The sequence below is a fragment of the Anopheles coluzzii genome, chromosome 2, assembly GCF_943734685.1.
Source record: "Anopheles coluzzii chromosome 2, AcolN3, whole genome shotgun sequence".
In the NCBI taxonomy this organism is placed as follows: Eukaryota; Metazoa; Arthropoda; class Insecta; order Diptera; family Culicidae; genus Anopheles; species Anopheles coluzzii.
Window position 1 is genome coordinate 117,338,442 of NC_064670.1, and position 18,841 is coordinate 117,357,282.

Genomic DNA, 18,841 nt, shown 5'->3' on the forward strand with positions numbered 1-18,841 from the left:
TTCCACTATTTGAAGCTATTTTCAGGTTGTTAAGGTTATTTTAAGGTTAAGGTTTATCAGTTATTGCGATTAGTAACTTCAAATGCAAATTAAGAATTATTGAACCTATTTTCATCTTACTTTGGCCCCTTTGGCCTGCCATGCCTTAGTCACACCAGCACCAGTACCGCTTATCAACATCAGCATAGGGGAAAGAAAGAAGGAGGTGTGGGGGTTTCATCACGTTCATCTATTCAGTGTGAGCTTTGGTGTGTATCTGCGTGTTTGTGTTTGTGAGAGGGTGCCTTTTTTGTGTGTGTGTTAGCAGTTTTGTATCCCTTTTCTGCCCCAAAGCCTCCTCCTGCAGCCTAGCACCTAACCCACCAGGCTCGTGTTGTTGGCTCCAAGAGAAAAGACTCGTACACGAGTGGGTGCGCACCACTTCATCACGACTCATTGGCTTTTTGAATGCGACGACGGCAGCGGCGGCCTTTCGGAATCGACCCCTGGGTGTTTCCATTTTCTCCCCCCGTTTGCTCTCCGTCCTCTGCCAACAAAACCCTTATGAAACTGAAACGATATGCACATGGTTTGCGGGTCCGTTAAACAGAAAAGCAACCAACTGTTTTTGGTTGAGAGGGGGGAGGGAAAGGAATGGGAGGTTCCTTTTCGCGATTACCAAACAGCATCAGCCCGCCCCTCCCCCCGGTAGCAGCAGTCAGGCGACCGCAACGTCATCGTTTCGTTCGCTACCCGCAAGTGTCCCGGCGCGGGACAGTGCGGGGGCTGGTGTGCAGTGGTGGAAGGACAACGAACCTTACAACCGAATTGTTGACAACTGCAGGAGAGAGACAGAGAGTGTGTGTGTGTGTGAGAGAGAGAGAGAGAGAGAGAGAGAGAGAGAGAGAGAGAGAGTGGTGAAAAAGGGAAGGGAAAGCCCCAAACCACCGCCCCCATCGTCCCCCAGCCCAGTCCAGCTCAGCCCAGCGCGCCCTGGCCCTGGTGTGACCGGTTCGATGATCGTGGTTTAATTTTTTACAACCAGTTACCCAAGTGCCCAGACCCCAAGGTTTTTATGTGTTCGGAGGTCCGAAAGTGAAATATTTACCAGCACCCAAAGCGTGGTAAAAGGGCGGCCCCGGAGTCTTTGTGTGTGTGTCTGGTTGTGGGGTGTGCCGTGTCGAGTTGCAGTGCTCGAGGGGAGTGCTCATGCAGATCGAGTTCGAGTTGGTGATTTTGGCTGCCCCGGTGTGTGCCGCGCACCGGGACGAATAATCACGCCGCATAAAGGTGCTGATGGGAATGTTTGATGAGGTGCTGCAAATGAGAGTTCTTTGCTCTGCTGGCTGTGAGTCATGGTAGATTTGCATGGACTAGCTTCAATTGTTCAAAGTAATTTCAAAATAATAGAAAATGTAAGAAACACAAATAGAAGTATTAAATTACAATTTAAGCCTATTAAAACAATCGATAATAATGAAGTTAATATTAGGATAATAAATAACACACCGGCCCAGCGGAACTCGGCTCGGTGCTCTGCTCCAAAGGGTTAAAACACCTTTCAGTTTTATGCCATGACTCACCCAGCCCTTTGCCGTAGAATTTCTTCTCACACAACCTGGGTGAATGGTGCCCTGAAAGGGCCCCTGCGCGACTCATTTTAATGACAAACACACACACACACGGGCACGGGCACGTATCACGGAACCACGTCGTTCGAAAAGCCGTTAGCGATCACTCATAAAGCTTCGCTTCCTTTTGTCGGCTGTCGGCGGTAGCCTTGGATGTCGTTTTGGATGGGGTTGTGTTTACCAGTGTCCACCGCGATCATTTCAAGTGATCGCGCATTTTTTTGGTGAACCGATCGTTTTTCTCGAGTTCAATGCAACCGGAGGTAGGTAAAGGTGGGGGGGGGGGGGAGGTGGGAACCGAAAGAATTTAGTCCAGGGTTACGCTCGAAAGAAACCGTGCAAAAGCAACAGCAACGTTACGTCAAGAGAGGAGGGAACCAGCTGTGTGCATACCCGTTGTGCTCCCTTGCAGAGTTGTTGATCCCATTTTTTCGCTTCGGAATCGGTGACCGAGTGTTGTTAAACCGCAATAAAGAAAGAAAGGAACAAAAAAGCAAATTCGCAAGGAAATGTGAGACGACGAGGTGTGTAAGCTGCATTTAAAAATAGTAAACACCTTGTCCCTCTGGCTTGTGAATATTGTGTGCGTGTAAACGTGTAAATTAATTACGCAAACAAGAAAACAGGAGAGGTAATAAACCTTTTTTTCTCTCAAGGATAACGTTACTAAATGTAGCCACACTGCACGCTTAATTGCAAGTGGGAATATACGCCACTTTTTGTACGACACATTGAACAGGAAAGTGCAAACCTTCCGTCATGTTTCCAACTTCCCCGGCATTGAAGTCTTCTGTTCGGGTTGGGTTCTTTTTATTGTCCCCGGTTCACCTCGGTACCGATTGCGCGGGAATGCAATCAAACATTGATGACATGTGATGCCGCCAATCGAGGGGGGTTTTTTGGGGGGGGGGGGGGGGGACAACATTGTAACTCGTCGCAGTGAACGGGCGGAAAGGAATGTAAATACAATCCGAAAGGAAGCTCGTGCGAGACGGTCTAGCGCGCTCATGCGAACCGCTAGCACCACTATGAGGAAGCGCGTTCGTGGGAAGCGATGTTGCTATCGCTCTCTCTCTCTCTCTCTTTTTGTTAACTTCCCGCTTCCACTCTCTTTCTTCATTCAGCGATCGCAATGTCGGTGGTGACTATGATCGGTAGGTAGCAAGCACATTCTCGACCGCACCACCCCTTGTACCGGTGCGTTACGGTAACTAAGGTAACGAGGCTTGTTAGAGTATAGCAAGCTAGGTGGGTTGCTTCGTTTAAAGCACAGCCATTTTCACGCCGCTCATCAGCTATTCCGGTAAGGCACAGAACAGAAGATTTATGGGGCTGACGGAACGAAACGAAACAAAACAGAGAAAAACAAGCACCAGCAAACTGCGAAAGGAACTCGCGCCGGAATAATACAACGGATGATGATGCGGTAAGTGTAAGGTTTTATTTGTCTTTTCTCCAATTAACATTCGTTGCACGGTAGCGCACAAAGAGCGAAGCTCAGCCAAGCGGATAATGATCGTTCAAAGGCGATATAGATGACTGTTGCGTCAAAGAATAGGGAAAGAATTTTAAATTTTCAGTCAGTATCAACAAAACACACTAAAAAAAAACAAACAAACAAACAAACAACTTACACACAGGAAGCGTTGTTGTTGGTTTCTCGATCGCATTTCTGCTCATGTTTTTCATGTTCATATATTTCATAGAAATTACAATAAATTTGAAAATATTATAATTTAACAAATGCTTTCCACCGTTTCCCCCTTTTTTTGCTCCGCACCCTCACCTTAACCTTCTTATCATATTATTTCGCTTCTTTCGCTTTGTTTTATTACATCAGTTTGCTTCTGTGCACTTTGTTTTTAACCATCCCTCACACACTTGCTGTGCCTCTTAGAGTGTGTTTCTGTGTATGTGTGCGTGTTTTTTTTTCTTCTTCGTCTTCTATGGTTTTAGTTTACGTTTCTATTTAATCTGTCTATAATCCCTACCTTCCCATCAACGAGTTTGGCAACATTGTTTGTTTGGTAAATTGGTTTTTATTTGTTTTTGTTTTTTTTTGGATCTATTTTCCTCAATCAATTGGCCACTTTATTTATACCTGTCTTCGCTGTTTCTTCTTGGGCCCTCTGCTGCCGGTGGCCTATTTTGGTGCACGATCTCTAGTCTAGTATCTTCGAGTTTTGTGCATTTCCTTCTTCGTTTTGGTGTGCAGTTCTGTGTGTGTGTTTGTGCTTTATTAGCAACTCTTCTCTTTGTTTGGTTTACTTTTTCCTTGCTTTGGCTTGATAAAGTTTCCTCTTTGCTTTACACAGGGATTTAGTTTTAGTTTTTTTTGTTTTGTTTTTGTTACTCTTTTTCCCATCCATTTCAACGCAAGAGTACGTTAGCGGCTTATTTATCTTTTTGCTGTTGTTGTTGTGTTTTTCTCTTCTGTCTTATCATCCTGCCAGTAGCTTTCTCCTATTTTCATCTTTCTATTAACAGCTTATCATCGGCACAGTCTGGCCTATTTGTTGGTGCGATGTGTGTGTGTGTGTGTGTGTGTTTTTTTGTCACTTTTCGCAAAAAACTATATTAACCTTTTTTGTTTTTGCTTACATGTTGTCGGCGATTGGTGCACGGTTTTGTGTTTGTTTTTTTTTCCTTCATTCGTTTTTTTTCTCGAAACTGGGATACATTTGTGTGTTATTTTTTCATAGCTTTTAAGTTTTTAATAGGGATTCGTGTTGTTTTTTTTCATTCTTTTTATTTCGTTTAACTAGGAGCACTTTCCCCGCTCATCTTAAAACATACCTATTTACATGGTCAAGCAAAAGGAGCTTTGGCTCTTTTTCCTTCCGTGGAGTTCACTTTCTCCATTTCTTCTCCTGTGCCTCCCTGCTGTACACGTTTTTGAACTCGTTCGATCGGGTTTTGGTTACATTTTGGTTTTTGCATGATAAGGATATAACGATTCCGTGAAAGTGTTGGCGAATAAAGCCGCGAAAACGAATTGGAAGCTTCTCTCTATCATCACTTCCCCTTGATGCCCTTGACAGCTGAGCTGTGAAACGCCGCACGCTCGGAATTCCATTGGCAAAATGGCAGTGGCTAACCTATTGGCCAGTACGCCCGGTGGCTGTACTAGTGAAGTGCTAATCAAGCCGATTCCGCTCCCGAAAACACACGGGTCGGGCAAATTAGCACCTTTAAAGGCGGTGTGAATAGTAATTTGCCACCCGATAAGACCTTGATCGATCGGTCGATCGATCGATCGATGGGGTGCGGACTAAGTAGCAGTTTGCAGCACACCACAAGCCACCGCAAAGTGTGTGTGTGTGTGTGTGTGTATGTGTGCCAGAAGACCTTTTCCTCGGAAAGGCCTAGTTGGATGAAGCATAAATCAAACTATCTATGCAGCACGGCACAAAAACGCCATACACTGCGATGAACATATGAGCAAGAAAAAAAAAATGCTGCACTTTGGGTTGAATTTTTGGCACCCACGACTGTCGCAAAGTCGCGTTTTTGGTGGTGGTGGCCATAAATTTGAAGATTGAGAGCAAGTTCATCTCATCCCATCGGGGGATAGACTGGCATGAATGTTAAGGCCAGCGGCATCTCATTTTAAAGCTGTAGCGACATTTGCGGTCTGTATGTTTCGCGAACTGACGAAATGTGGAATGGCGTGATGGGCATTAAAACAAAAAAAAAATACCCAAAAAGAACGCATGATAATACTATCTATCTGAACGGGACATATAGCAGTAGCCTTTTGAGTATGATCATCGAAACAAGACATTTTCCCTTTTACACTATACACGATCGCACGGTTTCTGCTTCCCGATCCGTCCTCCCGTGATCTTGATCGTTAGGTAAATCGCACTATTTTGTTTATCTAAAATTTTTGGCAGTTTTGCTTCGCACCTACATCCAACGCGCTGGCGTACGCGCGTGCACTCGATTAAATCCAAACTAGTTTAGTGGAACGATTCGACTAGCCCAACCCACCACGCACGGGGCGAGGCAGAAGGGAGTCAATGGGGGGGGGGGGGGAAGATGTTGCATGGTGAAGAACTGGTTTCCTTATTTTTGGCTTTCGCTTCGCATATTTTCCAGTTTGCTGCTGCTACTGTTGCTGCTGCTGCCCCCCTTTCATGCCGTTCGGCCTTTCGTTTTCGCTTTCGCGCGGTGTGTGTGGCTGGTTTTTTGTTGAAATAAGCAACACCACACCTGTCCCATCCCTATAGGCATCTCGTTCACTCCCGGCAATCCAGGCATCACCTGTAGCCACGTTGGGTGCCAAATAGGGAGTGACAGCAACACTCCGCCGGGGGAGGCGCTGGGAGGATAACGCGTTTTTGTCACACAAATCACTCGTACAAAAACAAAAAAAGAAACAAAACAGAAGGCCTGGAACGGGGTTTTCGATTATAAAATTGTCTCCCGACGACGACGACGACGACGGGGTAATATTCGTTTTCCCAGTGTGTGTTACGGTTTAACTGTAGTTATGATTTAATCTCGCTTCTTTTCGGTAATTGGTTTGGTTTGGCTTTTTTTTACAATTTCTCTACCTTCTGCTTTGCACTATATAACATAACCCTCCACCGCAACGTTTGTTGTCTGCGTGTGTGGAATTCTCTATGGCGCACTGGGTGCCCGGTGTGTGTGTCCGCTAGCTTATTAAATTACTAGTAAACGCTTTAGTACCACTTTGTTTTTTTTTTGTCCATGTGTGTCAGTTTTGTGAACAATTTGCTCGATTCGATCGATTCCTTTCTCCCGAATGAACGAACTGATGAGTTTTGCATTCGAAATTCTATCAATTTGTGGGTCGGCCAGTGGGAATGTCAGAGTGTCGGTGCACCATTCCTATTATGGCATCGGTTCTGCATCGTTTCAAAAGTATGTGCAACCCATTTTCCGATGTTTTTTTTGCGTTTCGACTATCTAAGACGAATATTACCGGATTACCTCAAGAACCGATTGCCCTATTCTCACTATATTGACTACAGTAATCATCACACATCACACACACTCGCTATGTTCTCGCTCTTTCCACCCTTTAAACCGTGGCATAAAAACTGAATTAGTGCTGCAAATGTTTCCTTGGCACCGTTGTTTTGCTTAAAATTTGTTTGTGACTCGGTATGTTGGGTAGGAAGAGGAGATGGTGTGACAGTGGAAAAGGGTTCTTTTGTTTAGTTAAACTTTATCTACTGGTACAACGGCATTTACGCGGTATTTAAACTCTGTTTTCCTGTTTGATTACACTAGAAAATGGCAGTACTGCTGTATTTTCGCGGGGTTTTGGTTACGTTTCGATTTTGTTGCGTCTCTTCTCCTGCATAACGGAAAATTGCAATTGCAAATGCGAACGCAGCCAGTACGCAGCCCACTGTATGCAGCGTACGCAGCTCCAAATGAAAGCGAAAGCTTAGCGGGGACATGAACCGTTGCGTGATTTTTGCGCTATGTGTAACGTGTCGTCGTTATGCGTTACTTGAAAGCGTTTGTTTTAAATTCTCCAATATTAACAAACAAAAAACAGATTTCAATATCAATGTTGAATGATTTTAATGTTTTTTGTCTTTTCTAGACAATTTTCAAAAGGACTGAAAAAAACAAGATATCATTAGCGTTAGCTTTGTATTTGGCATATGTTTTACGTTACTTCGCGTCTGCTTTTTGCAGGGTTCGTGGGGGGGTGTGCTGCTGTGCGTGATTTTGCTTTGCCGATGAGCAGTTGTCCGCTTGCATGGTGCGCTGAATCTATGTGAGGAGTAGTGGTGGGTTTGCTGTTTACTGTGCTCGTTGTGGAGGTGTTACTTTGCGTTACTTTGTTTGCTTGTTTGTTTGTTTGTTTATCTTTTTTTTCCAAACACACCGTTGGTCCCGTTTTATTGGATTTTTACTTACAATCACTAGTGGGTAATAGTTGTGTGCAAATGCTTTATTATTTGTTCGATTTCTATCGTTTTAGCTTTTTTGCCTTGTTTGAACCAATACAACGATGGATGGATGAGAGGATAATTAAAGGTTGTACATAAAAATATTTCAATCCAACGGTGACAGCAGTGTAGTATAGAGCATTAAAAAGCTTTAGGAAAAGGATCGTTGAACAAAACATCCAGGAAAAGAGCAGCACCGCGTTGATATTAATGTTTGCGTCGAAAATTTCGGTATTTGAAATTGTACGATTTGCTTTTTTTGTGTGTGTGTGTGTATCGCTTACAACGTTATGTTAGGAACCCTTAGCTACTAAGAACTCTCTGAATGGGGTAACGATTGTGCACTAAAAATCATCTCAAAGCGCACAGCTTAATCGTTTACCATTGTCCGTACGGGATAAGAATATAGATTTGGAATTTCGCTTCTTCGCTTTCACTATCGCTAACTATTTAGAATATGTGGTACTGTGTTTGTGTGTGTGCGTGTTTTGTGGTATTTATCTCTTTCTTCTTTGCGTTCTCTTTCTCTTTTTTCGAATCCTAATCGCATGATCGCAGCTGTTTACTATCCAATAACCTTTATTTACAATTACAGTACAAAGCAATCATCGTGAACGATCAAACTTAACGTATGTGTTTGTGGGTCTGTGTGTCTAACGAATCGGGGCTCTGTGATTCCGACTCTCTCGGATGTAAGGGACAAAAAACAAACAACTAGCAAAAGGAACCGTGGGGCCGTTTGGTTTGGCACTAACACTGTGTACGATGGTGGCGTTTTAAAAACACAAACCTCAAAACCTTTGTCAAACACAACGTATTTCTTTTCTAACTCTCTTTTACACTGGCCCAATATGCTGTTTAACATCTCGAAATCGCGCTTACAATTTACAGGGTTTCCCACGATTTATTGGTTGGTTCCCACGATTTATTGGTGCGTTCCCACGATTTTTTGGTCATTTCCCATAATTTTTTGGTAGCAACCCACGATTTATTGGTCGGTTCCCAAATATTATTGGTCGGTTCCCAAATATTATTGGTCGTTTCCCAAATATTATTGGTCGGTATTATATTATATTATATTTGGGAACCGACCAATAATATTTGGGAAACGACCAATAATATTTGGGAACCGACCAATAATATTTGGGAACCGACCAATAAATCGTGGGTTGCTACCAAAAAATTATGGGAAATGACCAAAAAATCGTGGGAACGCACCAATAAATCGTGGGAACCAACCAATAAATCGTGGGAAACCCTGTAATGGGAGTTTTGTTTGGCCTCAAGAAACAGGAGCGAACGCATGCTCCGCGGATAGTATACACACAGGCGCACTGCGCAAAGCCGTGAAGAAATTGAAAATCAAAGGATGCGTTGCGCGGCAATGGTTTCGCTTTTCGCAGCAACACGATGATGATCGACTGATCGAAACCAGGCTAATGCACAATAAAACAATAAAGGGATTATCTTATGATTAGGGTTTCCGTACAATATATAAAACTTATCAAACGGAGAGTTTTCTTTTTTTATCGCCCGTGTTAGGCTAGTGTAGAGAAATGTAGCTTAAAGTTTGTTGAACCATGTTGTCGATGTTGTTGTGGCTTAGCAGCTAGTGGTTAATGGCATTTTTTTAAAGGATTTAAAGTACGCTTTACAAATGATCAACAAATGGTATGCCGCCTCCCTCACTCTTTGGCACCGGTACTCTTCACTTAGCCTTAATTTGTTTAGTTTTGGCGGGCTGGCGATGGTGATGGCGCTAACACAGACCACACTTCAACTCATTAACCAAAGCCAGTGGTGACTATTTTACAGCCTCTTAGGGGGAGCTTATTTAAGTTAATTAAATGCTCCTTATTTTTCGCTTTGTTTTCCCTCCTTTTTATGTGTGATAAATCATTTTGTTTAGTGTTTCTCTTATTCGAATCGATAGTGTGTATGTGTTTTTTTTTAATATTTTAACTGATGTCCATTTTACCTAAATATTCGCGCCTAAATCGGGCCATTTTCGTGCTTTATTTCTAGAAAATCTTCTTGATTTGGGTTAGGAAAAAAACGACCGATTTACCAATCCACCTTCGGGGCGATAAGGGTATCAAATCCGGGTATTTAAAGTGTTCGGCTTCTGTATTAGCTGTTTTTGTCTTCGTTTCCTCTCGTTTGCTTAACATTTTCGTCAAGATGGACCAACAGATCTTTGCCGACTTTTATTTTTTTAGGAATATTCTGTTCACTCTCTTTCTATCTGCCTAACTTCGTACCTTTCGCGTGACCTCACCTTTTGCTAGGAATGTGTGTGTGTGTGTGCACTGCTCTCTGCGTGTCGCTGCTGTACAGTGAAATATTCACCAAAAATGTTCGCTCATGGCGACGTCGATTGGCCATTCCATCCTCATATCATCCTGCTATTGTCCTACCGGCCACACCGAACCGATAATGGTGCGATAAATTTGCATCGGAAACCTTTACCCGCTTTACGCGCCACCCGGGGCGAAAGGGGTCACAACTTCTACGAAGTACCAACACGTATTTTTTTTGTTTTGGTTTGTTTTGCTTTCGTTTTGTTTTTATATGTATATCACCTGGGCAGATAAACAATGTGAAGTAATGTTGCGCTTCGTTTTTTTGTTTGTTTGCTTTGTTTGGGGGGAGGGGGGGGGGGTATTAATCGCTTGGACTGGGGGTGTTTTTTATTCACTGAACCTCACCTATTTGAAATTCCATTTCAATAGCCCGTGCGTGCACGCCATTCACCCGCCACACGCATTAACACGATTAATTGATCCGCGAGCGCGAACACGCCACCACTCTGCGCACTTAAAAGCGTACAAACTTGTTTTTTCTCTGCCTATATTGGGGCTATGTTTTCTTCACATTTTATCTCTTGCTTGTCTTTTTAAACGGTAAACAGTTTCGTTACTTTCACACTATCTTCACTTCTTGCCGACAGTTTTGGGTCGTCTTATCTCGTAGGAAATTATTTTACAACAAATTACGCTGGTACGACACGTACGCCTCACTATCACACCCGCTCACATACACAGTCACGCACGCGCGCACAAACACATACGAGACGCATTTACAGGATATATTGTACAAAAAGGGGTTTACGTGCACACGCTGCGTTTCAGTGCGAGATTTCGATCAACATTCCAGCCGTGGTTCGATATTATCCTTTACAGTTTTTAAATATAAAGTATTAGTAGTAGCAGTAGTGGTAATAGTAGAAGTATTAGTAGTGGTAGTGCTTGTTTCTTTGTGTATGTGTATCAAGATTATGTGTATTGGTTATCATCTCGTGTGGTTTCTGTGTTTGCCGTGTGTGAGGAGTGAGTTTTTGTTTCTCCACTTCTTTCTGTGTTTTTGTCACCTTTTTTTGCTCCTTAATATTCCAATAGTTGTCCAACTAAGCTGCCTTTGCCAAAGATAACCCGTCGTCATGCTGGTCTTTGGATAGAGAGATCTCTGTATTGTTGGTTGTTGTTTTCTTTTCTTTCTTTTCGTTTCGTGTCTGTTGTTGTTCTGCTTCGTCAAAAGGTTTATCGGTTGGTTTGAGACTTTTTTTTTGGTTATGGTTGTTGTTCTTCTTTCTTGTTTTGTTTTTTGTTTTGCTTCTTCGGTTTTCGGGAGTTCTTGTCCACTCTGCCTCCCCCTGCTTGCTTGCTTTTCCCCCAATTTTCACCAGTTTCGGGCATTTCCAACCCGTTGCTACGGCCACCGTTATTGAAATGGGCGACGGAACATCGGCCTACTCAACATAAGCTTTGAGCGTGAGAACGGGCGCTCTGCTTGGAAAGTCAATCGAAGTTATTAGGAGAAAAAAAGAAGCAAACGCATCGCGGCCCTCACAGTAGGCGCTGGCCGGCCCGGTAAGATCGGTTAATCAGATAAGCTTAGTCTCATGCATAAATTCGCTGCACGTGTGTGGTGAGTGTTCGCAGTGGTAGTGGGGTAGATGGAGTGACGGGTCTTGTGTGTGACGCATCTCTGAAACTCTGGACCGGACAAAGGAAAAGCTCGAACACGGACGGTAGCCCGAGTGGGACGCCTTTTACGGCGAAGTGGGTGTAAGCGAAGGCCGATTTGCAGCTCCAGCGAGGGGGAGGACCAGGGCAGATTCTGTCCGCGTATTTTCTTCCTCTTCTTCCTTCTCCTCCTCTTCTTCTGCTTCGTCCTCTTCCTACTCGCGTGTGTGTGTGTGTTCATGTCATGCAGCGCACATACACCAGGGCAACTTTTTGAGGCAGCTCGCTTCCGTGTTATATGATGCTTTCGCGGTTCCGCTCCAGGTCTTCGGTTTCGTTCTCCTGGCTGACGCTCGACGCGGACGAGGCGCCACAGATCTGCATCTCGATCTCGGCCAGCCGGTGCTCGACCTCCCACTGCTGCTGGGCCAGCTTCGCGTTGAGCGTAAAGTTCTCCGACTCGACCGTGTGCAGCCGCTCGCGCAACCGCTTGATCTCGCCCTCGAGCGCCTCGTGCGATCCGAGCAGCGGCGTCGCGCCGGACGATTCGATGTGTGTCAGCGAGCCGCACGGTGGTCCTGCGCCGATGGGGGAAGAGTGGAGGAGGAGAAGAAGAATAAAAACAAGGGTTTGCATTAGGCGTGTGAAGGATACCTCGAGTTTTAACGTTTGGGGTTATAGCTCATAGAAATTCAAACCAAAAAGGGATTAGTTTATTTAGGAATTAGTGTTAGATACTAATATGTTATCAAAGAGGAAATCATTATATTCAAAAGTTGTAGTATCTTACATTTTACCAATTGAACTTGACATCAATACAAACAATAATAATTTTAAGACAATAGGAATAGGATGTTGCCTTTAATTGGAACTATGAAGTGAATTTTTGGAGTTCTGGAATAATCACAATATTATGATGATAAACATTATATTTATTTAAATATCTACAATAATTATGTGCATGTGTAAAAACTGGATTCGACTAGAAATGTATGTTAACTACTTGTAAATATGTGTAATTGTTGTATAGATAAGCAAGGCGGGTGTTTGAATAAGTAAAACAAGACTCTTGAATACTTTACTACTCATGCACAATAATGTTACCGTCTAAAATACTATAGAATTGGTGCGAACAGTACTAATATGTTTATGTAGTTAGATGTGCAAAAAGAAAAAAAATATATTGGAGAATCTTAAAATGACGCTTTATTAAAAAAAATAGTTTAATATAATTGTTATTAAACTAACACTGTGTTAACTGTTTAGTATTTGCCTTTACAAACTACTTGTGTGACGCCATTGTGTGTCGTTTGTTCTGTCCCCAAGCTTCAACTACTGCCCCTCCCACACTTACCTGTCCGGCATGGTTGTGATTGGGGCCGGGCGAGATGGGAAGCCGTCCGGCTACGGGGCCGCTCCTCCGAGCTGTGCACGCTCGGGCTGATCGACCCAGGCGACTGGGGCTGCCGGCTGCTACAAACATCACCCCGGTGCGACCGTGGACTCGTGATGCGACTGGGATCGAGATAAGGAGAGATAGAGAGAGAGAGAAAGAGAGAGACGCCGGGATAGGTCGGTTGCGCTCGTCAGACACCGTGGCGGTCCCCGCAAAACACACACACACTTACCTGCTAGCGGGCGGTGGGTACGAGGGCGCCATCATCGAGCCCGCCGACGTGATGGCCGTCGTGGGCGATATCCACATGTCCTCGATCGTGGTGCGGCCCTTCGTTTCCACTAGACCTGGTGTCGATTGGCAGCGTCCCATAGCAACTTTAGTAAATTAATCACAAAAATAGGCACACAGTTAACACAGTAACACTCTAAGGAAACAACCGGAAACACGGAAACACGGTTACACGGACACGGATAAAGCAGCGCGATAGAAAAGCCAGGCAAAAGCAAGCGTGTGACATTTTCGCCCCAGTTTGGTTGTTTGGAGGTTAGGTGTAGGACAAAGCAATCAGTGCTGCAACATCCATGTCAGCGTCACGTACTCAATTGTGGTAATCAGAGGTGATGCTCAAACAGTTGGTTTGTCCAATACATGCTTGGTGACCTTTTAGCAACCAACGCTTGGTCAGACACTTTATCATGACTTTTTTTCTCTGTGCTTAGTTCTGCAAACCGTCACTGCCATAGTCATGACAAATTCCGACTGAAACAAAATCAAATCAGTGTCACGAGCTCTACTGTGTTGATCAGAGGTGAGACTCAAACATTTGTTACAACCATCACATGCTTGGTGACATTTTGTACAACCAACTCTTGGTGAGTCACCTGGTCTCGACATTTTCTGTCGGTGATCATCACGATAGTTATGGAAGATATGCGATGCGTGTGAGTGGTTCCAAGCAACAAAATGAGCATGTTTTCTCGCTCTGTTTGACCCGACAGCAATCAAAGTAGACAGATTGAGAAATCATGCTCATTTTCTTGCTTGGGACCACATGCCAAGTATATTCCAAAAATGTCATGATTGGAATGTCATGTAAAATGACCGGCAGAAAATGTCTTGACTAAGTGACTGGCTAAGAGTTGAATGCTAAACAAAATGTCACCAAGCATGTGATGGTCGCATCAACTGTTTGAGTCTCATCTATGATCATCACAGCTGCGTATGTGAGCTGATTTGAGCTTCGATTCAGTCATGAGTGTTGGTGACTGAACAGTGGCATTTGGCAGCACTGTTCACAGCCAAACAAAATCATGATTATGCTTGTGACGGCATTAAGCTTAGCTTGTGAGTCAGAGTATCGCATGAGACTCAAGCACTTGCAAGTCGCGTTCGGCATGTCATGACGCAATTTCATTGACTATCAGCAATGAGCATCAAGCTTCGACGGATATGTTCATTGTTGTCTGTGGTAATTATCACATTACTCTCATGACATTTTGCAGCACTGAATCATCCTTTAGTAAGAATGATAGAAGAGAGAGTGGCTCTGTCAAAAAGCCTGTCAAACCCATATTTAATACCCAAAAACAGTATGTCTGGGATATATGTTGTCAAAAGGGATGAAATTAATACAAACAAAGATTTGACTGATCATTCCATTAACGTTTTGAATGAGTAAAGGGAAAAAATGTGGATTTTTATTTATTTATTTGTTTCATGTTTCTTCAAAGCACTTATTGCCATGCTCAAACTATAAAACACTACTATACCTTTAACATATACCCAAACTATAAAATTTAATGTTCGAACACTTCCACTTCAGTTGCCTCAAAAAGGTACCAAATCCGATGTGCTCATGCTTATTACCCCTCGCACACTCGCACAAATATCAGCCGGGCTGCAGGAAAGTTGCAAATTTAATATAACCATTCACGGGCAAAGTGTCCTGCGGGCTTGTGGGTTTGGCTAGGATATAGCGAAACGCCCGGGTGACACTTTCTTTGTTGACCTAATTGTGGCTAAAAACAGACAAAGGGGTGAGGAAAGAGTGCAACCCGTGGGAGAGGGGTTAATGCGTTCAGATCTATCTAGACACCTCCGTGTCCCAAAGCCAGAGCCGGCTCGACAGAAAGCTCTACAAATAATAGCAACAGAAGCAGGAGCAGCAGCACAAGCAGCTAAAGCAACAGTATCAGCATAAAGAAATATATGAAGGTTATGTCACCGTCGGCCAAAAACGCAACATCAAACGCAGACCGTTGTGTGCAAGGGTGTAGCAAAACGAAACAGAACACGCAACCATAATATGTCACGAGCACGTCCTCGAGAACGATGAAAGGAAATAATCAGTACGAGGTTCGTTCTGTTTGAAGCGAAAGCGAAAACACAAGACCATCGAAGCACAAGCGTGTTTTGTGACACGATTTTGGTTTTGCAAATTTTGGTGCATGAGAGAGCATTTCGGTGCCGGTGAGGTACTAGTAGCTCTTCGTAATCGCAATTCGCTCAAGCTGCACCGAGAATTTCTATCCAACCGAGGATTTGGACAGGAGTTGGATATGAAATGTTGATACCTTACTATTGTAATTATTTAATTCATTATTTAATGGGAGTGCAAAGGCTGGGAAGGCTTTTTGCCAAATTAGTTTGCACTATCTTATTATTTTCCAAAAATACATACAAGGAGCGTTTATGGTGTTTAATCAACTTTTTAGTTAATTTGTACCATTCGCTCTACTACAAACCAAACAAGCTAGAAAATTTAGCAAAAGAAAGCGAAATAAAACATACACAGCCGTGCCAAAAAGAGTGAAAGTTCAGCAGATTGCAGCACTTCAGGCGCATAGCAAGTAACGCAAACAGAAGCGTAACGTAACGAAACAGGTGCAAAAGCAGAGCGCGTAACACGTCGTGTGAAGTGGGTGCAAAATCAGCGCAGCTGCAACAAATGTCCTGAAGACAAACGCTAAACACGAAAGCTAAGCGAAACATGCTCCCACGCCAAAAAAAAAAGCTTACAAAATTATAGCCCAAATGAAAACAAAAAGAAGAAGCAAACGAACACGTGTGTGGCGCATGCAGGTTATTGCAGCGTTCTGCACAAGCCTTGTCCATATCCTCCGGAACGTGTGTGTGTTTTTTTGTTGGAGGATAACGAGCAAAAGCATACACCCACCCACACGGCAAAACACAGCCCGTCCCCACCCACGCATACCGGCTCATCACGGTGTTTTGTGTGTGAATTATCTTGCAGATATTTTGACATCGCAAGACACACACACTCCAAAAACAGCTTTAGCTTGGAAGCGAATGCTACTAGTATTACTGCCACTACTACTACTTCTACTACTACTATCACTACCATTATTACAAGTGTTGCTACTGGCCACCCCTCCCCTTCTGTCAAACCCACAGACACACAAACATACATTCACACACGCACACAAGTCACTCACACATTACCTTTTTCCAGTGGCGCCTTCTTGTACTTCTCGAGCCGCTTCACCGCGATCGCCTCCAGCCGTACGCGGGCCGCCGGATACTCCTTCAGCACGTCCCACATGTCCTTTTTGCTCAGCACGAACAGATCACTGTAGCCGACCGAGCGGACGCTTGCCGTGCGTCGGTTTCCTGCGTGTAGTTGACCATTTTGGGTTGGGCATTTTTTTTTTGGGAACAGTATTGGGAGGGGTGCAAAGGAAGGAAGATGAGGGGGCGGGAGGGAGCAAGATTTCGGCCACCATTTCGGGCCCCACAATAGGAGATAATAAGGTATTTCGGCCGGGCAGAGCCGGGCGGCAGCCAGCGAAGCAAAATCGACGAAATGGTTTTCCGTTTCGGATTTTCCGATCACACACACACAAACACACAAAATACCGGAGATTGGTGTTAATTCCGGTAACGGTGGTCCGATGTGATCATGTGTGATTTTTTGGTGTACATTCGTGTGAGTGTGTGTGTTTTTGTGTGTGTGAAAGAGTGTGTTTTTTTGTTCGATTGCCATTTGAGAAGATTAAATATTGTTATTATTGTTGTTATCATCGTGTGCGATGTAAGTGTGTGTGTGTGTGTGTTTGTGAAGAAAGTGTCGTGCGATTACGTGGAGCGTTTTACGCCATTTGCCAGTCCAGCGGGGTGGGGAGACAGCACCGAGCGTAGACGGGGGTACCGATGGTGTGGGTGGTCGCGTAACGGGAGGCGCAGCCAAGCCGGAGCGAAGAGAAGAGAAACAAAATAATCCGATTAGTTGACGGACGACACGTACGTCGGTCGGTTGGTCGGGGAAGATGATGAGTGAAAAACGGGTGGTGGGTGGGTTCGTTTTTTTTTGGATTTGGGGTAAGGTTCTTGGGTTTTTTTTCGGTGATAAAATAGGTGATTTTCTTATAGTAAATGTACGAATGTTGAATGTCGACAAAACGTTTGGGCATATATAGAGATATACAAAGAGCGAGAGACAGTGTTAAAATGGCAAAACATTGTGTGTAGGATAAAGCAAGGTAAAAAAAAAGAAACAGAAAGAACGGAATACAAACGAAAAGAATTACCAGCGACGGAGAAAAGTGTGTAAGAGAGAGCAAATTTTGCGATGCGACACATAGAGAGAGAGAGAGAGAGAGAGAAGAAAAACAGTGTGTTTGAATTTTGACCACCGACATATGAGAAAATTAAGTGTGAACAATCAATCAGACAATTAGAGATTAATGAAACATACAGAAATAAAAACAAATAGAAGTAAAAGAAAGAATACAATTAAATAATGATGAATTTAAAATATAAAATAAAAAGTATAAAACACAACTATAAATCAAACGATAACAACTTGTTGAAGAGTATGAAAATTACTAATAAACCATTTAACGAAAAACACTAAAAGTGGCAAATTTTGAATAATTACCAAAAAGAAGCTATAATAAAAAGTTTCCAAAAGTTTTATTAAATGTTTGCTGTAATAATAACAGCAACGACAGTTTTAATGGAAAGCAATTTATAATATTTCCTTACTTTTTCTGCCTACGCTAAACTCAATTGGAATTGCAATGCACCAAATGAGAAAAATCCTTCTTTAAAATGACATTAATTAAAAATGGTGCAAAAGACACATACAAAATGGAACCATTCCAAGGAAAAATATGCCCCCCGGCCTTCTCCACCGGTGACAAAGCGTATGGAACAGGGTTCGATGCAATTATGTTCCCATTAGCAAACTACTACTAGTAGCCCGATTCGTAAGCGAAGTGGTACCGAAACCACCTAATTAGCAGCAGGTGGATTAGCACCGATTGATTAAAAATATGCAAATTTCCAACCCACTCGGCATTCGGAAATGGTTCTCGGCGGTTCGGGTGACAAAAAAGAAACACGATTTGCGTCACACAGCCTTTTTCTCTGTCCGGAGCAAAGAAAACAGTGAAAAGAAAACATATAAAACGGATAGCGGAAAGTACATCTATTAAGCGGTATTAGATATTTATACGATCTTTTAATTGAACAAAGATCGTTTGGTGGTGGTGGTGGTGGTGAAGATGAGTTTCCATAATTAAGGAAACTTTTGCAACCACAAAACCCTCCCTTTCTGTCTTTCCTTTAATGTCGGAGTGATGTAATCAAGCGAGCGCGCGGGCACGTTTGATTAGAAGCGTGGATCTGCTCCCGGTCTCAATCGCCCTTCAGCGCTCAACTACATCAAAGACCGAGCGTTTCGGCGATATCGATGACATCTGGTACAGTTTTAATAATTTATAAATTCAAACATTACTCCCCGGTATCAATTAGAAGGACAGCAGTGCGTTAAAGAACCATTAGCGGCCAAAACGAAAGAAAAAATGGATTTTCGCAACAGGCGCAGCAAACTTGGCCCAACTTTCTCAACTGGAAAGCACAAATCTAATAGAAAAACACTCTGAAAAGTTATGCTCGAAAGCCATCATA

At 43.4% G+C, this 18,841-nt stretch overlaps 1 protein-coding gene across 8 annotated transcripts in view; it reads right to left on the reverse strand.

The window, feature by feature from the left end:
• Positions 1-10,377: 10,377 nt before the first annotated feature.
• LOC120949196 (cyclic nucleotide-gated cation channel alpha-3) overlaps positions 10,378-18,841 on the reverse strand; it is a 75,839-nt gene continuing 67,375 nt past the window's right edge. For 5 of the 8 annotated variants that reach the window (XM_040366306.2, XM_040366304.2, XM_040366302.2 and 2 more), the window contains 4 exons: positions 16,373-16,540; positions 13,140-13,284; positions 12,866-13,026; positions 10,379-12,089 (listed from right to left, as the gene is read on the reverse strand). In XM_040366306.2, coding sequence (XP_040222240.1) covers positions 11,806-12,089; positions 12,866-13,026; positions 13,140-13,284; positions 16,373-16,540 — 758 coding nt within the window. In that variant the 3' untranslated portion in view covers positions 10,379-11,805. Of the gene's footprint in view, positions 12,090-12,865; positions 13,027-13,139; positions 13,285-16,372; positions 16,541-18,841 lie in introns of all 8 variants that reach the window. The other 3 variants (XM_040366303.2, XM_040366307.2, XM_040366305.2) reach the window with 3 other exon arrangements.